The sequence below is a fragment of the Chaetura pelagica genome, unplaced genomic scaffold (genome assembly GCF_000747805.2).
Source record: "Chaetura pelagica isolate M959 unplaced genomic scaffold, ChaPel_1.0 scaffold20, whole genome shotgun sequence".
Lineage (NCBI taxonomy): Eukaryota > Metazoa > Chordata > Aves > Apodiformes > Apodidae > Chaetura > Chaetura pelagica.
This window is the reverse complement of record NW_009951958.1, coordinates 3,126,446-3,147,215: the sequence shown is the minus strand read 5'-3', so window position 1 is coordinate 3,147,215 and position 20,770 is coordinate 3,126,446. Positions and strand designations below refer to the sequence as shown.

Genomic DNA, 20,770 nt, shown 5'->3' with positions numbered 1-20,770 from the left:
AAGTGAGCAGATGCTGACATTTACAGCATGAAGATTCTATGGGGATGAATTTCATCACCTTGGTTTTCCCACAGTTCCCAGTTCAAGGGTGCGCTGACAGCATGGACCTGAATGCGGATCTCACATCTAATGACACATGGCTCCTTAACAATGCATTAAATAAAGAGTAATGTTAACTCAATCAGCATATTATCCCTTTGGTTTTTAACCAGAAATTTAATTCTGCTACTGAAGAAAATCTGATCTACTGTTCACAATTTCTTTTTTCTCACCTGAAGACATCTGGCAAATGAATAAATCAGGCTTTGAGAAGAGCCAGCAGCAAGACTTTTAATCAAAGGCAAATGAAAAACATTAAGTGAATTTTGGCTCCTACTCCAGGGTTACAAGTTTCTTGGATGAGCATCTTTTTCTAGTCTCACAAGTCGTGTCTCATCACACAGTTGGTCAAGGCACTGTCTGAAAATAAGAGCAACTTGTTCAACTGTAAAATATAAGGTTGTGACAATAAATGTTCAAATTGAAATAAGATAAATATTGAACTATCTTAATTCTGAGTAAGTGCCATAAAACATAAAACTTGAGCACAGCTGTGTCAGATGACAGTTCAGCTAGTCTCATGTTCCATTTCTGACAGCACATGATAGGAGATGCCTTAGGAAAGTTTGTAATAACAGGACAAACCAGAAACATGAAACATCCCAAAATAAATTTTCCTGCTCAAAATGTATCCAGTTGCTTTTTAATAGAAATAAATGTTTAGCTCAATGTCCTGTAATGAGGAATAACTTATCAACATGGCATATACAGTGCAATTCCCTCTGGTTCTTCTCATCAATCTCCCTCTTTGTTGCATTTGACACCTGCCAGCCCTTCCATTGGGAAGAATGTGAACATTTCCTTTTCTGTTGCCTGTCTGTTCAGGGTTTTCTAGACCTCCTCAAAAGTACAGGAGTGGTTTCTCTAGATGTGCTGTGCTGGTGTCTATGGACAGTAGTTTTCTAAATTTAATCCCATAAATGTTAGGTTACCCCACAACACGCTGGTGATTCACTTGTTTCATACACTGGAGAACCAATAATAGTTTACCCCAAGCCTCTGCCACAGACCAGGCTACCAGTTTGTTTGAACAGAAGGGAAGAAGCATCAACTCTTGCTTTTAATCCCTGGATGGATGCAAAATATACCAAACTTGTATAAAGGTTTTGCACAAGATCTTGAAGGTCTTTTCCAACTGAGGTTAGGTAATTCTGTGATTCATATAATTAAGCTTCTTCAGTGAATGGCAAGATGACAAGAGGAGAGGGCGAAGGCAGTGAGAGACATCATCTCTAGCAGGGTTAATGGAGAGGAGCAGGTGTGGGAGTATAGGGTGTAGGACAAGTACAGATAAAGTTGGAAAGGAGGCTGAGCAGAAGTGTGTAGGTCCTGGAGCAGGATTTATTATGTTGTGTGGAGTAACCAGTTGAATTATTTATGAAAGCTATTGCTGTTGTGAAACCCCTTACTGGCCTGATTCCCCTTCCAGCCCAGTCAGCCTGCACTGCTGGAGCAGACCATTGCCAGAGCTACAAGGCATGCCAGGCTCTGGCCCAACTCAGCCTCACCTTTAATAGTGCTCACTTCTTATTAGTCATGTTCTCCTCCATTTGAAATTCAGGAAGTTCAGATGTTCCACAGTGATTTAATTATAAATAGTTTATATTCCAACATTAAAAGCACTTTTGGTCCTCATACAAATTCAGCCCTAAGTTTATGGCAGTGTTTACAGACAGCTCTACTCAACTCCAACATTTGAAACCTTTCCAAAAGGGATTTGCATTCAGGAGTACTGAAGCACTTTTCTTTAAAAAAGCTACAGCTGAAACTTGGCTGTCACCTCCAGCTGCATTTCTAAACTATCTCAGCCTGAAATTGAATCAGTGTCAGAGAGCAGCTACATTAAGTGGTAGGTATTCGAGAATTTCTGCATCGAGTCATCCTGTCTTTTCTTCAACTGAGTTACCGCCAGAGCGCCCTCTGTAGCAGTTACTGTGTTCTTCTCTTGGTGGAACCTCCTCTGTAGCAGTTACTGTGTTCTTCTCTTGGTCTGGAACCTCTTTTAAGTACAAATAAATCACATCTTCCAAGCTCCCTCCTGAAAACACACTGGTAATTGTTTTCAGCTCAGCACTGATTCCTGTACTAATACTTGTGCATAAAAGGGTCAGAGGAGACAGAAGCTTGATAGGATGAAAAGATGTGAGTGGTGGGAAACCAAAGGGGAAGGTGAATCCTGAAACCGGGTTTATATGGATAAAGGGTAGGTGGGAGTAGGAACTGAAACTGGAGACGGACTGGAAAGAGATTTAATGGAGTGCAGGAAGTACATTATGAGTTGTAATGGAGGAAAAAAGGGGTGCGGAGAAAATGGGGAACATTTGGTTGTTAAGATAGCCACTAGTGCTGCTTTCCAAAGTCTCTACACTCCTCTGCTGCAAAGTAAGCAGTGAAACCCACTGACAAAGTGATTATCTCATCCCATATTTCTGCCTAGTCCAAGTAGGATTGATACTGGGCATGATTCTACATCACAGAAAATTCATTTTTAAAAATCCAAAACAATAAACCAACCAACCACCTGGCAATACTTTATAGCAACAATCAGGCTGCTAAGTCACACATTCACATTGCTAGAAAACCCCAAATTTAAGTTTCTTTCTTCAGCTTTAGATTGAATCCCTTTATCTTCGATATGGGACATACCTACATCAAATTCAAACTTAATGCACTCTCATTCTAATGTATTTTTTTTATTTGCAACCTGTCAGCAAATTAAAGTGTCTAAGGTCAGGACAGTAAAAGCAAAACAGGGCTTTAAAAGTGTGTTTTCCAGAGCCAAATAATTTGAGGTCATCAAACCATTCATAGCAATTACACCAATTTGGCTCTTGCTGAGATCCTCTGCTGGATTTTACTGAGGTTTGCTCAGGAATAGCATCATGGCCATTCTGCTGGGCTAGGACGAGGCAACACAGCACGTTGGCTTCAGCTGGGAACCCCCATGTCTTGCTTTACATGCTGTCCAAGAGGAGAACATGATTAAGATCCTTGGGAGAATACCTGGGACTTTAACAAGGACCAGACCAAAAGTACTGGACGTCTGGATCTGGGCTTGCATCTGCTTTCTGAATAGCCCTGGGATAGATTAGTATCGGTGTCCTGGATAGAAGAAGCAGGCTTATACATTTGCGAGGAAATTCACTGAAGTACAGGCAGCTGCCTCCTGCTGGTCTGTGATCTGCTGCAGCCTAGCATGGAATGGCAGAGCCTGTAGGGGTGGGGCTGCAGTGTGCCCCCCAGAATGGGCTCCATGCTGATCTCTGTCACTCCCTCTGGCAGCCAGAAGGTGAAGGCCCGCAGCAGGTTGGCAAAGAAATGAAGAGCTCGGTCCTTGCTAGATGCTCCCCCAAACACACATGGTGCCCTGCAGAAGGAGCCAGGGAAGGACAATGAGTATCTAGGAATTTTTTTGTTTCATAATCACTTTGTTCATTCTTGTTATAAGCAGAGGGCTTTTTTTTTGTTCGAGGCCAGGATCATGAAAGCTACAGAACTAAAACATTATGAATTCTTTCTCAGAAAGATCCCATCCAATGTCATAGGTTAAGACACCAAATGAAAATCTCAGTGAAAATCCCTAAGGCATCATCATCATAATTTCTTGCTTGACTTGGCAGAAAATTATTTTCCTTTTACAGGAGATGTTGAGCTTCAAGGTCATACACAAGAATCAGGCAGCTGTTTGCACATGCTTTTAAGGTCAGCATGTCAAAATTACTTAGCAATGGCAGTTGCAATTGAGCAAAGGCTTGATCACTCCACAGGCAAAGCAAGAAGTCTAATGTTCATTTCCAAAAGTTCCTCATTGGAACCAATGGCATGAGCAGGACAAGCGAACAATACATTCACATTTCCAGATTAGCAGACAAAAGATGAAAGAAATGAAACAAATGAAAGAAAAAGCCAATGGAACTTTACTGCTAAGTGTATTTTCTAACTGTGCACGGTTACATTATTTGCTTCTTTTGCAACTGGATTTTCAGTTCTGTAAGCAAGAACTTAATCCTTTGTTTACCAGGATGCATTCTGCTTTTCTTTCAGCTTATTCCTTTAAAAGGGATTGCAAGTTACTCCAGCACCAACGAAACACATTGCTTTTCAGGAAAAGAAAACCCCAACATCTTAAGAATACTACACAAAAAACTTGTGGATGAGCACAGTGTGCAATAAGCCTAGGAGGTTCAGGAGCTCAAGTCGAATTCCCACTATACTGTCCTAAAAGCAGGTTGGGGGCTGACAGCACAGAAGCATCTCCCTTAACAGTTACAGGCCAGTATTCTTCTTTAAAAGCAGCAAACAGTAAAGATAGAACTAGTTATCTGAAAAAATACTATAGTCTCACACTTCTGTGTTCTCCATCTAATCTGTTGGGTCAGTTCAATCTGCCAGTGCATTTACCTGCTGAGAATGGTAAGAAGCCTTCTTGAGGCATGAAGTTTCCTTCTTTATCCAGAAAATGGCCAGGGTTGAACTGTTGAGGTGTCTCCCATTGTACAGGGTCATACAGAACAGATGCTATATTTGGCATAATGATAGTACCCTGCAAGGAAAAAACTGTTGATTCAGTTCCAGCTACTAGCCTCTCACCCATCAGTTTCTGCCTGGCAGATAAAACTGCTTCTTGTTGCCTTACCTTTATAATGAGCAGATATTATGTGGTTAGAAGACCATTTCCCTAGAAAACTGGAGTTTGTGATCATTTTCTGAGTTGGAAATTATTGATTTTCAGCCCTGGAGCTATGCCAGTGGGTGTTAACAGCACTAGTAATGTTGGTACAACTGCATTGTGACCACTTTTATTACTACTCTTAATAACACTCCTAGTAGGACCCTTTTGTTGATATTCAGGTGCCACCATTGGAAATGTCCTTCAGGCTTCAAAGAGAGAGAAATGCATCCAGAAATATCCACAATACTTCATTGACAACATCTCAGCCCTTTTAGCAATAGTACCTCAGGCTTTTTCTTTACTAGATGCTCCCAGCAGACCAGTTTGTGTGCCTTAGCCACCTGGCTGTCAGAAGCAGACAGAATAGAGTGAAACCTTCACCAACCCTGGCTGTTCTCTCCAGTTGTGCTGTGGATCAGCAAGGCAGGAGCTCAAGGTATCCGTGGCAGGGGCAGGGGTCTTATCAGCTGCCTGAGCATCAAGATGCTGAGCAAGAGACTTATTTCAATCATGGAGCCGCAAACGGTAACTCTTCCCCAGGCACCACATTCCTGCGTTATATGGAGAACAACTTACAGATGGAAACTGGGTTACAAAACTGGAATAAAATATAAACATCTCTGTGCTGAAGAAAGAACAGAGACTTGTACCTTTTTGACAGGGAATCCTAACAATGTGGTGTTCCTCACACATATTAGGGGCATGCCAACAGAGACAATGTTACTGAAACGCTGGATCTCGTGGACCACAGCGTTTGTGTAGGGCAGTTTTCTGCGATCTTCATAGCTAACTAACTGGGAAGGACCCAAAACAGCATCCAACTCCTTCTGCACCTTCTCTGCGGAGAAAGATTCACCATTGCAGGTGAAAAAAATGCATAAAATATTTGTACTCGTCTCTTTTCTTAGAGCAACAGGAAAATGTATTATTTCAACATAGTACATGAAGTCTATAACCTGTGATTTAATATGAATTAATGCTTTAATTTAATATATGAAAATAAAAATTTGCAGGAAAAAAACCCCACAACAGTGTGGTCCAGAATGAACAACAAGCACTATATTGTACTTACTCCAGCTCTGCCATTATCTTACAGAATGCCTAGTGGGTGTAGGGTGGGTCACTCAGCTTCATGCTTGAAGGTATTAAGGGATTGCTTTGTTCACCTTATCTCAAATATCTTGCAAGCTCTTGCAACAGGATATCCTGAACCTCCTCTGTATTGACAAGTTTTCCTGGCTTTGATCATCCACAAATTTAATCTGTTTCTCTAATTTTGACTATGGGAAAGTTGTATAGTGCTACTCTCATATGACAGATTTGTTGAAAAGGTTTACTAACACATCAGTGTTTTAGTTGTCTGCCTTTTCCTATAAAACTCCAATGCCAATGGAATTTGCTATGCCATCCACAGTCCCCATTACACCTAGCTTGTCCCTCTTTAAGGATCTAAACCACAAAGTCTAATTCATGGGGAAACTTTCAAGAGTACTTCAATACACTTTAAGTGCAAAGTTGGCTTTTATGGTATGTTGTGGGAGGTACCTACCAAAAAGCCTCTGACAGAAGTTGAACTGTAAGCCTGTCAGAGAAGGTATGTATTGTTTTTGTAACATGGGAATTGCAAGCTATAATGAACAGTAGAAAGATTCATAATATTTTACTATTTGTGAGAGAGGAAAATAATAAAATTGTCAGCATACAATCTGCAGAATAATAGAAAGCAGAACAGTGAATTCAATGATACCCTTTTTTTGAGAGAGATGAGTAAACAGAGGTGGGAGGAGCACACTCAGTCTCATATTAAGTTTAATGGCTTCTGTTAACAGTCTCAGAAATACTGCAAGACTTACAGCCATGAGTCAACAGAGAGATGTCCCCTAAACTTGCAAAGAAACAAGAGAGCTCTTAAAAATGGCCTCAAAGCCAAGGAGGCAGTAATAGGTCTGCAAGGACACCTCTTAGCTCCCAGTTTGCATTTGCCAGTTGCTCCATATTTAGTGGAGACACATTTTTGTATCTCCGAGTTTGTTTTCTACCTATTCTAGAAAAAAAAAAAAAAAAAAAGCATATTATTTACTCACCTGATGAATAAAGCTACCTACAAATCTGAATAAATACTCTGTGGCACTGATCAGTTCATGAAAGGTTTTGTCCTCATCAGATAAGTAATATCCAAAAAACAGTGCACAAATTACATTTGAAATAGAATGGAAAAGAGCGAAAGAAGGATCCACGGGGTCTTCCTGCAAACACAGTAAATAGTTTTCATTCTCAATGTTTTCTTCAGGTGTTCCTTGTACAGATAGGACAAGATGTATTAGAGAGTACATCAAATATTTTCTTTATCCAGCTGGGGCACAAAGGGGGATAGAGATGTGGCATTAATAACAATTCCTGAGAAACAAACATAGTCTCAGAGCAAAGGACTCTCTTAAAACTTTTTCCTCATACCTCTAAAACAATTCCATAGCCCTTTCCATGAAACAATGCTGTACAGCCAAGATCCGTCAGAGAATATCCTATAAAATTTGCTGTTCTTAGATGTGTGGAAGAAGACCAGTCAGAAGTAAGGAGAAAATGTCACTAGAGATAAATGAAGAGGAGAGAGTGACCAACGTTCAAAAATGTAAAAAACTACTTAGGAGGAAAGACTGAAGGAACTTCGGAAGGTTTAAGAAACAGAATAGATGGATGAAAACTGCAAAGTTTACATAATAAAATTACAGTCTCAGCTGTGAACAGCAGATCACCAGATCTCTGTCTGATAATTTGTGTAAAATTAGGAGAAAAACATCCATCAAAAATGGTTTGGATAGAAATGAACCTGGCTTGTACTCTAAGATGAATCTGATAATTTACTTAAGTTCCCTCCCACCTCCTACTTTCTTTGATTCTCTTGCCAATAGTTCCTTGGACAGACAGACCTTAAACGATCCAGTTTATCTCATGGCACCTAATGTAATTGAAATGTAAAGGTTTGGAGAAATGACTGAGATCTGCAGTGCTCTTCAGTGACCTACTGAGGATGGCTGGACTTCGCAGTTCAAGGACATTGTTACATTGTACAACTGTATTATAGACAGACAGTAAGCCCATGAAAGTAGAATTTTAGAAGTTCTCAACTTCATTAGGTTCATGAACAGCTTTTTAAAAAAGACATTCCCACTTGTGATATTACACTTTATCTGGTCTTTGGGTTTTGGTAAATTTGGATACACTGCTCTGCAACTACCTAGAATGAGGTACCTAAGTTTGCATACTGAAGATATGAATCCAGGACAGAAAAGTGTAAGATTTCTTAGCAGATAGATACCTTTCAGGTTCATGAAGACCTCCACCAGGTGAGAGGCTTCCTCTTGCTCTTGATACTCCAGGCTTTTTTTCCCCATTCCCAGATTGCATAGAGTCATTATCCCAAAGCGTCTCTGCTGCTTCCAGGAGTGACCATTTGCCAGTATAATACCTGAGGGTGTTCTCTAGCATATTAATATTTGCCATAGACATGAACAATTAATTTAAAAATATATTATAAAATACATGGAGTAAATAAGGAAATACACTGGGACATAAGCATCTTTAGGTGAAATTAGCAGTAACCAGAATCATAGCCAAAGAGACCCATGTTATGACTAGATCACATGTTCTTAATATTGATTGTAGTTAACCTTTTAAAATAGCAATTTAAGGATTTGCTGAGTGCTCCATTTCTTGATGTCTTAAAAAAACCAAAACACCTTAAGATGCCTTTTCAGAAGATGTGCTTTAGCTATACTGAAGTCATCATGCTCAAGAAAAGATACAGATCAATTAATGTGATGCTTGTGGGACAAGGTGATGAAAATGAACAATCAGTGACATTTGGGCTCTGTTTGCTCTCTGGAAGGGAGATCACTCCACTGACAAAATGCACTAGTGGTTACTTGAAGAGCCCTAAAGTGCTGCTGTGCTAGTGATGCTTTGTCTGGCTTTAAACGACCTGCATTTGCTTTCACAGATCAAATGCAGGTGAGGATAAAGAAAAGACTGCAAACTGCTGAAATACGTTAAGGAAGGTGGATTTCTGTGTGTCAGAGGCACTCTCACAATCAAAGCCTGGAGAAAAGGACACTCAGGGAGGACCTTATCTCTATCTTCAACTACCTGGAGGGAGGTTGTAGTCAGGTGGGGGCTGATCACTTGCCATGATGCCTTTTGTACTGAGCTTTCCCAAGCCTGGGCAACACTCCAGCTCGGGATGTTTCTAGGTGACATTTTTACTGTGTTCCAGATAGATGAGATCTTGGCCTCCTCACAGAATAATTTGCTGCATGTGATTTCCTTGTAGATCACATGACTGCAAACCTTCTTTATGTGTTTGCCAACAGTGTATGTTATGGTTGCCAAATACCTTCCATCATGAGCAAGAGACCCATAACACCCTCCTGCTCACCCTCATTACTGTGTTTGCAGCCACTATTAAATGTTTGGTGAATAATCACAGAATCACCAAGGCTGGAAAAGACTTCTGAGATCATCAAGTCCAGCCTATGACCTAACACCACCACATTGGCTAGATCATGGCATGAAGTGCCACCTCCAGTCTTTCTTTGAAGCCATCCAGAGATGGTGCCTCCACCACATCCCTAGGAAGTCCATTCCAATGTCTAATCACCCTCCCCATGAGGAAGTGCTTCCTAATATCCAACCAAACCTCCCCTGGCACAACGTCAGGCCATGCCCTCTCGTCTTGTCACTAGTTGCCTGGGAGGAAAATCTCACCTTTTCCTTTGCCCATAGCTCTGAAGAAAGGAGCCACCATCCACCCAGAAACATCTTCAGGGCATGTGGTCATGCCATCCTTCACAGCCTGGTACCCATTCAGTATGATCACTGGGTGCCACGAGAACCACAAAGTATAGATGTTACCATAAGTTTCTGCCAACTCTAAGTGGAAAAAGTGCCAGAAAGGAGCAGATAAAAGCCCACACATCTCAAACAGGCACTGCAGTTGCTATGCAGTGGCCCAACAGCCAGTTGTGTACTGAGAACATCATCCCCATAAATATAATTACAGTTAGAAGTAGACACACTTGTTTATCTGAGAACAAGGCTTTCAGCAGCCAATTGTATTTACCCAGGGGAAAGTGATTTTCTTTTCAAAGCACAGCCTGCAGCAACACTGCAGCAAAAGGAAGAAAAATTTCACACTGCATCACATCTAACCCAAACATCTGCACTTTGCTAACTGAACAGCCCCACCCTGCCCCCCTCTGGAGCTCTATGCCTCCCGCTAGCCCTTCCTTTGCCAAAGGAAACCCACTGATTGAACCCACTCCATCTGTGTGCTCCAGGAGAGGATGCAGAGACAGAAACTACTCAACAGCCATGAAGTGCCAGTGAGCTGCAGCTGTCTCCAGGGTTTCCTCACAGTACTGAGGAGACCACTGGCTGTTGGAGACAGCAGAAGTATCCAAGGAGGGACAGGTGTACGACAGATGAAATTCAATCAAAAAGCTTTTTCCAAGAATAGGACTCTGCTCCAACACACCTACAATGACACAAAACAGGCCTTAGACACCGTCTAAGGTGCCAGCAGAATTACACCAAATTGATCACACTAGTCAACTGCTTCTCCTTATAACATTCCTCTCCCTGTTACAGCATCACTGCCTGTCAGGGTCTGCACTGCACTCAGTGACCTCTGCCAACTGTCTTAGCACAGGTCTGAGTTAGAGTTCACCTGGAAACCACTAAAAGAATTACTGCCAGGGTAGAGGGAGGCACTGAAAAGAAGATGACCTTTTTATATTACAAGCAGACATACACGAGCATCATATTACCCACTGTGTGATCCAATGAAACAGTGCTAATGCACCAGAATTTTAAAAAGTAACACGTATGGACTTAGCAGCAATGGAGAAGCATATTTTCAATTGTTGTTATTCTTAGACTTTAATAACAAGTCAGAAACTCTGTTCCCAAATTTATTTGATTCTTAAAAGACAGTAAGTTTCTCACAAGATTACATATTCCACATAAGGTAACCTGAATCTAGGAATCAAGTTGATCTTCATATGTCCATACTTTGTCTGTCACTCTCTAAGACTTAAAAACTTCACTTTGCTATTAAAGTATCCATTTTATTTATACTGTGACTAAAATGAACCAATTAAGAGCATTTTTAAAGAGATACCTTCATCAGAAGATCCCGATGAAACTGGAAGTTCAGGTGCACGAAGTTTCCAACCAATGGGAGAGGAGTTGGTCCAGGAGGGAATTGCTTGCATGCCTTTCGCAGTCTGAAAAACGCAACAATTAACAGAAAAATGATCAGGACTACCAAACCTTGACTTAGTATCAGCATTTCAGAGCTGATTTATCAGTTTGTCTATAAAAAAGCAGGTACTGGAGCTTGGAAAAAGTGATGCTCCTTCTTGTTCCACCACTTCTCTCTGTAGACTGAAGGTTCTGTAAAGTCTTGGTTCCTTTCCCTCCCCCTCATCCTTCCCTCTTTGCCACTGCCTGCTATTTCTCTGCACCTCCTACGTTTACCATGCTGAGACAGATTGAGCTAATCCCTGACCAAAAGCACACCTGGCTGGATGCAGCAAGCTACAGTATGAGAAAATGCAATCACGTCTACTCCAGGTATTTGTCCTGGAGAAAGAAGTATGTGTTAGGGAACTGCTGGTGTGAACTGGGATACCTGGACTGGATTGACACTGGGTGAGAGCACTTGCTGACCACTGGACATGAGATGAGTGGAATTCAGCTTCATCCACTGTGGGAACTTTAAAAGTTGTTCAACCCAGAATCACTGAATTCACATTAGGAGTGTTGCACATTGGTTACAATAGGTTAGATTTTCCAGGTGCTTTAGTCTCAAGCATAATTTAACTTATAATGAAATGTGGTTTTAAGTTCGGATTTACCTGCCTGTACACACAGCTCACAACATTGTTCCATGTAGTTTCTGAAAAATTGTCCTCGAGTGTTCAAACACTTTTATTTTTTCCATTTACTGGAAAGCTTCATCAAATGAGGATTCATGACATGGAGAGAATGCTTAAAAACTCACAGTACAATTAAATAATAAAACCCCAGAATATCAACACTTGTTACATATAAAAAGTAATATAAAATTCCAATTGTAATTATTTTATTTTTTTAGTATGGAATGTAATTGAAGAATTTGCCTTTATTTTCTACATTTTATAAATCACTTTTAGCATCCTGTCTATTATTACCATTTATCAATAAGTTTCATCCTGGCTCAAACCAGGACAACAAGACACAGAAAATCTGTTCTCTGGTAAGGATGGGATTCATACTCAGTTTGAAACACAGAAGGGGGAGAGCTCTGTGTGTCAGATACTAGAGGATCCTACCCTGTTTTGCACAGAGAAAGTTTCCTCACTAAAAATGAAGTACAAGTCTAAGCAAGATGTTACCCTGCCCTCCAACACATTCATAAATGCAGGATTTTGCAAACCTGGCAATGCCAAGAAGGTAACATGACTTGGTGGTATCAGTCCACCTCCTTCATTTGGCCAAGCTTTGCAGCTGTTGTAGGTACCTACGTGCCATCACTATACCCTGATGACAGCATGGAAAAGGTGGGAGTTTTACCACCTCATCTGTGCAAAACCAACAAGACATGCTGGGCAGTATGAGTGGGAAACGGGCTGAGGTGGGCTCCACAGTCTTCCTAAAATCAATGCAAGTCAAGTACAACTGCCCACTGTGAGCCTGAGATCAGCAAAACATCAAATCAGAAAAACTCATTTACTCAAACCAAAATATCAAGTTTAAAATTTTGAAAAAATTGGGAGAAAATTAGTTCTGTGCAGACAGCTGAAGTCAGAAGGAATGCTGAAGTACATACATTTCACGAATGGACAAAAACTGATCATATTTATCTCATATCTGTTCGGTCAATATTCTGTTGCTTAGTTTTAGACATTTCATACTTGGTGCAGTATTTTGACATCAGCAAATGAATTCACCTCCTACAGAACATGAATCAGATTCAAATCACCAGTGTCAGAAGCAGGATGAAGCCAAATGAGCCAGCTATCTGTATGTCCTACCAGATGTTACCATCATCCTTCCTGTTTCAGTGTTTTGAGAATTTTCCAACCATCTGAAATCCATATGCATGAATAGTTACCAGTGCCTGATGTCACTGGATTAGCTATAGTGGAAACCAAACCAAGCTGAGGAAACTTGTGTTGGCATGGATCCATTCCTGTCTGATGGATCTTCTGGACACACTATCAGAATTATTTGCTGGGTTTATATTTTTGACAGAAAACTCAGCCTTCCTAAATGATAGTAACCCAAGACTGGGCTCAGAAGGCAAGAAGGGAAAGATTTAATAAAGGCTAACAGGAAGCCAAAGTCTTGTTACAATTTTTAGTGAACACAAAAGCACACTGTGAAGTCAGTTTTGGAAAGATTACTCCAACACTTGCAAAAGTAAAGCTGTGCAGGTGATTTGACAATCAAACAAGCATGGTCCTGATACCCCTGAGCAAGCAAATGTTTCAATTCATTGCTGGGACATAAATACTAAGAACAAACTGTACCACATTTGATAAGATGTTATTTGAGAACAAAGTAGCAGCCAAGTAGCTTTGAGTGAGGCTTCAAATACATAACATTTAGCAGTGGAAACTGCACAATGCATTGCTATGCTTTTAACTCCTCATCCACTCAGGTCACAAAAACTTCTGGTTGGAAAAGACCTGTAAGGTCCCAGCACTCTGAAATTACCTGGTCAATCTGTCTTTGTGTTCAGAACAGACATATTGCAGAGTCATTCTCCACTGAAAGCCCCAGCTCCAGCGACTGACCTGACATAGCTACATCTTTTCACCACAAAAAATGACAATAATATTTGAGATAGATCTTAGGATGGTTAGATCCAACTTATGCAGCAGGGAACACCACAAGTGTTTCAATTCTGCACCATTTGCACTTTCTGCACCAGATTGACTGCAGATAACAAGATTGGTAGATATGTGTCCAGAACAACATAGGCAGAAATGTGGCCCTCTGACCCCAACAACACAGTCATAAAAAACCTCACAGCTTCCAGAAAAGCAATATGCAAGATAAAGCTCAAAGGGAGTAACAACGTGGAGAAGAATCACAATTTTTAAAAGATGCAGGTATGTGTACCAGTGGTTGCAAAATGAGAAGCAGCTTTGAAAATAAAAGACTTGGAGACAAAGAAAGGCAAAGATTGCAATTATGTACAATGGTGAATAAACAAGCTAACAGAGGTTGCAAAAGACTGATATGACACCCAGCATGTCTTTGTCTTTAAAGAATTTCTGCATTCAAAATGAGGACATCCAGGAGCTAACAATGTGAATTATTCTATACCAGTATAAATACTGACCTGTAACTCCAATGTACTACATACAATACTAAAAATAAGCAATAATTTCCCTTCTTTAGTTCACACTCTGCCGAGCATCTCAGGGTGCTTTATCACTATTACCTACACTGTAGATCTGTCAAGGCAAAGATACCTATTCCTACACATGAAGGCAAGAAATTACACAGCACTACAGAATTCTTTATATTTAAAATGTGTAATGGAGCAGAATTGTTAATCAGACAAATATTAATGCCCCTAAATTTACCTGGTCGGAATTTAAATGCAAAACATGAAAGGCAGAATCAATGTGACTCAATAATGTAATCCAATTACTACATTCAACTTGTAGCAATACATTATCCCACATTAGTGCAGATAATTGAAGCTGTACCAACCCAATTACTTATCTCCATCTTACACTTCCCATTGTAAAACCTTTGTAGTCAGATATTTACAGCTCTTCAAAGCCTTTAATTAGGATGAGGCAAACTGAACTCGAGCAAAAGGAGGTAGAAACCAAGGGAAACCTGAGATAAAGCAGCCACATGGGTGACAGAGGATCAGGATGACTTGTAACCAGAAGACCAAACCTGAAATTGTGATTGTCAGTTCAGAGTCTTCAATTAGACCATCATTCCTCACAGCTTTTTTCTCAAACAGGGCTATTTTCTGTAACATTTCATGTTTGAGAGGTTGACTTAGCAAACTAAATAAGCCTCCAAAAATACTTGGGAGAAAGATTTAGGTGACATTTAGGTATTTGATTTTATATATCTTAAATGAAAAACAATCAAGCAGTAGCATAGAAGCTGAATAACCCTCCATCCCCAGCAGGGTGGCAGGGACAGCAACCTTCTTTCTGAAGGATTGCACTAACTGCATTGTGTTGCTAGCAGGACACCTGTTGTGCTAAAGGAGCAACGTGACAATAAGCCATGTATAAAGTGCAGTGGCCAGCAGTCTGACTCATGCCTTTCTCCCCTGTTCAGGGAAGCCTTTTCTTCTTGCTTCCAAGGAATGCTGAATGATGAGGACTTGCACTGTGAGGTACTAATACGAAGAGAACAGGGAGACTGAGGGTCACACACTGTGTGTGGCAAGAAATTCCCTTCACAGTTGATCTTCCAGCCAGGACTATGCCCCAACAAGCCCTGTTAATCTGCCTTCTCTCTCAGCATCTGTCTCTGTGGTGGTTCTTTGTTGGTTTTCTGCCAGTTGCCTGAGGGAGGGACACTTCTCATCAATGCCCCTCACATTGATTCGAATCTCCTGTGAAAGAAAGCTCTCAGACAGTGCTGCTTTATGGCTCTGCCATCCAGCACCTGCCTTCAGCAAAAAACTTCCAGCACATGTAGCAACTCAGCTAGTGTGACTTTCAAGAAAGATGGAAGCACACTCAGCATCTTTCAGCATTTGACAATTATGTATGGATCAAAGGGTAAGTTGGGTAGCAGCCATTGATATAACAAATTAATATGCAAAAGATTAGCAGTTTATACTGGCAAATAAAATGCAGTCCTTCAGTTACGAGTTCTTCAGTTGATTGTACAAGAAGTAACTGCAGGGCATGGACACATCCCAAACTTAAGCAAGAAAAAAAAAAAGGACAAAATACATAATTTTTATTTATTGTTCCAATTATGTCATTCTTGTACACTACAGTACTGATATCCAGGGAGGTCCTTCTCCCCAGAAAATGTTCCATGGGGGTTGAATTAAAAGGGATTGAGAAATACCACTTGAGATCAAAAACAGCTGCTCCTCCTATAATGCATTGATTGCATTAATACTGCTGAGAGAGGCCTCAGAGTTCCTCACATAAGCCAGGAAAGCCACCTTCTACCACAGGAAACAATACACATCATCCTAAACATCCATCACTTTCACGTATCATTCCTGTCAGCTCCTCTACAGCCTCCAGTTTCATGTGACAGCTGGAGTGAGGATTTATGGCACAGAGTGGAGATGTCAAACATACATGGGACAGCACAAGGTTGCAGTTCTGGACCTGGGGACAGAGAAGAAAAGAGCTGTCCTCAGTGGCTAAAGAACTGTTGTACAGTTGGAAGAAAACAGGGAGCAGGGAAAACAATTTCTTCCAGGTTTATTTGCTTTAGGAAAGATTTTTTTTTTAGAAGATCTTATAAATCATTTCACAAACTGGAAAACCCACTCAGCTTGCAGAGAACCTCAGGATATGTTCTTGAAAGATGAGCTACCTCCTCAAAATCTCTATGAAGCCTTCAAATGCATTTCTCAGATCTTGTCCTTCTGCCTCAGGTATTTGCCCTCACTTTCATTTTTCTTGCTTTTCACACCACTCCATCCTGCCAGCACAGCCAGGCACACTCTGCTCTAGCAAACTGCTAATGTTTACACAGCAGTGTTGGAAATAACAGGGACCAGCACAGAGAAGGATAGTTGAGTATTTCTGGGCAGTTTCTACAGAAAAGCCATCTCACCCACTCCATTCACTGTGACTTTCCAGAAAAAGGCAGAGCTCACAGGACAGCTTGTTTGGCATAAATAGTAGCCAAGTGTCTCACCTCAGCTCAAATTTCAGTCACTGGGACCTCTCCAAAGTGAAGATATGCTGCAGATTTACAACCTGTTTGAGCTGGATCAGCTCCTGGAAAAGACAAATTAGAAAAAAATTCCATTAATAAATAGAAAGAACAAGATCTCTTCACTGACCTATGAGCCTCACAGGCTTTGTTACTAAGCAATATGTCCTTTTCTCTCCTATTAAACACTTATTAAAACAGTAGGATAATTTCTTATGCTATTGCACCTGGTCTTTTCCTGTCTACCTTCACAAGGAGATCACACTGGCTACTTTGCTCTTTCAGAAACCAGGAGATGAAACAACAGGAGAGTTTGTATTTGCATATCTGCATATTATCACTCCAGAAACTGCACAACTAGCAGACACAAAGCAAGGTCAGTGGGTGCTGTTTGTTCACATTTCACAGCTTGTTTTCTCCATTTGTCTGCTTAAAAAAAAATATGCCAGCAGCAATGTGAAGGCCAAAGTTTTTTGTCTCCTAGTTCTTCCTACAGAGATTTAACCCCTGTTAAGTATGTGCATCACACATACCCTTCTTTTACCACTCATCTTCTTCTCACCCATTTTAATAAAATGTTCCAGGCTGAAGAGAATGTCATTAATCCTGTTGCAAGCAAATTTCTCCAGCATGGCAGATGTTATTCTTCAAATATACCCCATCTGATCTGTATTAAGGCAAAATCTTCTAAACGACGTGATCACAATTTGATGACATGTTTGTTAGTGCTTTTAATAAGTTAATGTTTTTCCCCCAGAGATCCTTGTGGTGTTCAGTTTATGGATTTAAATGAGAGAGCTGCATGACCAAACGAGAACTGGAATCACAAGCAGGTAGTGCCAAACACTGAAAACATTGCTTTATATTCAGGAAAACCTCATCTGCAATTGGAACCAATATATGAAAATCCTTTTATAAACAGAATTAACATCTAACTGTTCAAAACTGTTCAAAACAATTATTTTAAAAGTTTTCAAAGAACTGACAGCTTTTTATGCTCTTTTCAAAGACAGGGTTTGTTTTTTGGTTTTTAGCTCAAGCCTTCAAGAACTATGTACTTCAACCAATGGTTGAACAAGAGCACAGAAATGGTAGATCATGAGGCTAAAAGAACACAAACTAAATACTTGCCAGCTGAGCACCATAAGACAGTTTTACATCCCAGTATCTCTGTATTAAAGCAAGCAATACAAGCTGCATATGTAGGGATGGAGCATCCCAGCATATTTTAATTTCAAGCTAACTGAATGATTCCACATGTCAATTTGAATTTCTTTTTCCAATCCAGTGAAAGGTGGACAGCAATCTCCAAGAAAAAAATATTGGTTTTCCCATGGTAATGCTCAGCTCAGACCTTAGTGTGGCTGCAATCTTTAATTCTGTGACATGTGTCACCCACAGCACAGTGGTGTGAACAGATCGGCATTACTTAAAGCTTTGTCTGTTGTCTCAGGCTTCATCTTTCTGCTGGTGAATTCTGATGCTGTCTTGAAAAGATAGAATAGCAAGAAAACCCAACAGAAAACCACTTTTGAGAGCTGGCTGCTCACTGCATACCTGGTACTGCTGGGCAAGTCCCAGTTCCTACCCTTTAGATGTGGGGATTGCAAATTATCCATTCACTTAACTGATGCCTGTCTTCAGCCTTCAAAGCTCAGGTCTAGAGGAGCTTGTTGTACTCAAAACACAAAGCTACTGCAGTTGTTCTTTGAATACAAATATTTAATTTTATATATTTTAATATTTTGCTGCACAGATGTTAATACATGCTAAAGCTGCTGAAAGCTTCGGGCATTAAGCTTAGGCAATGAAGTACACAAGGCTGATGGTCAGTTTTGCCACTGGAGCTACAAGGAGTATTTCATCATTAGTAAAATCAAGGTGATGGTACCTGGAGCTGGGAAGATTTAGTTGCTATCTTTTATATGATATTCAAACAATACAATGAGTATGCCATGAGAAATGCTATGGATACATCAGTCAGGCAGTATTTGATTCTGTGCGTATTTTGGTGATGCAATAATTCTGAACATACCCACAGGGTGACAAGGGTGCAGAGGAATTGGGGGCAAGCTTTTCCATTAGCAACATCCATCCTGCCCGTGGGGATCCCGCAGATGTGATCAAGCAGCAGTGAACTTTCAGCAGGTCTCATCATGCAAGCCTACAAAGAGATTAATGCAAGACCATAGACAGCCCTAAATCCAGACTGTTCTAAAGCCTGGACATGCACAGATAACAAAGGAGGTGTTCATGACACAATGTGCAAACACATGTCCATGGAGAGTGACACAGGTTGCTGCAGACAGACAGCCATAAGAAAATTCTTAACAATAACAACAGATCACACTTCTTGTGACTAGTCCTTAGCATGTAATCTTCTTTCACAGAATCACAGAATGACCTTGGCTGGAAAAGACCCTCGAGATCATTGAGTCCATCCATTAACCCAACACTGACAAGTCCTTAACTAAACCATATCCCTAAGTACTATGCCAATATGACTCTTAAATACCTCTAGGGATGACAACCCTACCATGGCTCTGGGCAGCCTGTTCCAATGCCTGATAACCCTTTTGGTGAAGAAGTTCTTCCTAACATCCAGTCCTCTTATTTGTTTTCCATGCTGTGTACATTGGTATAGATGCACTTGAGCTGGGCTACTCATGCCACCCCTGACCTTGGCATGTCGCCTCTAGGCCTGGTTTTATCCCCTTCCACATTCAAACCAAGTTTAAAGCCCTCTCAATAAGCCCCGCCAACTCCTGGCCAAGAAACCTTTTCCCCCTTAGTGTTCTGCTCCATCTTTGGCCAGCAGGTCCAGTGCCATGTAAACATTCCCATTGTCACAGAACCCAAAACTCCACTGATGGCACCAGCCTCTGAGCCATGTGTTGATCAGTTTGCTTTCCTGTTCATTTCAGTGTTTCCACCACTGAAGGAATTGAAGAAACCACCACCTGTTTCCAACATCTTTCCAACATCTGTACTTAAAGTGTAAACCACTAGAGGAGTCAAGTGCTCAACACACCTTTCAGAAAGAGAAGGATGGAAATACAAGTCTTTTCTGTTCAATAAGTGCATCAGGTTGATCTCTTGAGATATATTCTACAGTTCAGATTCATGGAGGACAGGGCTTTCTTCAACCAAATAACTGTGGTGTTCAAGGAGAATAATCTTGGTCAGCTCTGTGTTAAGTATCCTGTCAAACACACGACAAAGAGGAGAGGCAAGTAATTTTCAGTCCTAACTGACTCTCCTCCTGCAGAAGGTCCTCTGCAAAGCTGGATAAAGATCAGCCATAAGCTAAAATTTATAAACAAAACCAGACTTATTCTATTAAGTATTTTCTGTTTTGTTGTGATTTTGATGGGTCTTTGGGTTTGGCGGTTCTTTTTTTAATTATAGCAGAGTTTTCTATTTCTCTTGGCAGTACTTAACAGCAAGGAAAGGAGAGAGGCAGGGTAAATGGAAAAAACATTTTGCTTCTAAGCCTTGTGGATTTAACTCCCACATTTCAAGCTGTATAATTACTTTGCTTTTCCAACATCTGGGCCTGGTCTAATGCCACTATCTCACCTACAGAAAATGAGCATTAATGCAAGACACCCAGTGGGAGCTTCCCCAATAAACTTCATCCCTTCATGTGGGAGAGATACTAAGTACAGAGAATATTACCTTGATCACAGGGCAGAAAAGCATGTTCCTGGGGAGTGACACCCATGTATGTAGCAACCAAGAAACCCTTCCCATACTGTTTTCTACCAAAACACCTAGTAAGTCTATTAAGGCCAGTGTACCGTAGCATTTGAACCTCATCCTCAACCGGTTTCCTACTGATGGCAAACGAACATGTAACGAACTCAGCGTGCCCTGGTGGAACTGGTTCCTTCACAGCCCGCTCTCACTAAGCTAATGATAGTGACGCAGGCACAGCCCGTTCAGAGAGACCTTTGCTGCCCTCTGCCTGGCTCCTCGGAGGACGCACTGCTGAAATACGAACATCGGATCACCTGCTGCAGAATTAACACTCTGTCTATGCTGAGTTAAGAGTTAACTAGCGCT

General features: G+C 40.8%; 1 protein-coding gene across 1 annotated transcript; it reads right to left on the bottom strand.

Moving 5' to 3' along the window:
• Nucleotides 1-3,240: 3,240 nt before the first annotated feature.
• Nucleotides 3,241-12,340, bottom strand: LOC104391019 (cytochrome P450 2D20-like). Its single transcript, XM_010000236.1, is given in 9 exon segments — nucleotides 3,241-3,416; nucleotides 3,419-3,466; nucleotides 4,501-4,642; nucleotides 5,422-5,609; nucleotides 6,321-6,399; nucleotides 6,856-7,013; nucleotides 8,088-8,237; nucleotides 9,533-9,697; nucleotides 12,334-12,340. Coding segments are annotated over 9 exon segments (1,113 nt in total).
• Nucleotides 12,341-20,770: the final 8,430 nt, after the last annotated feature.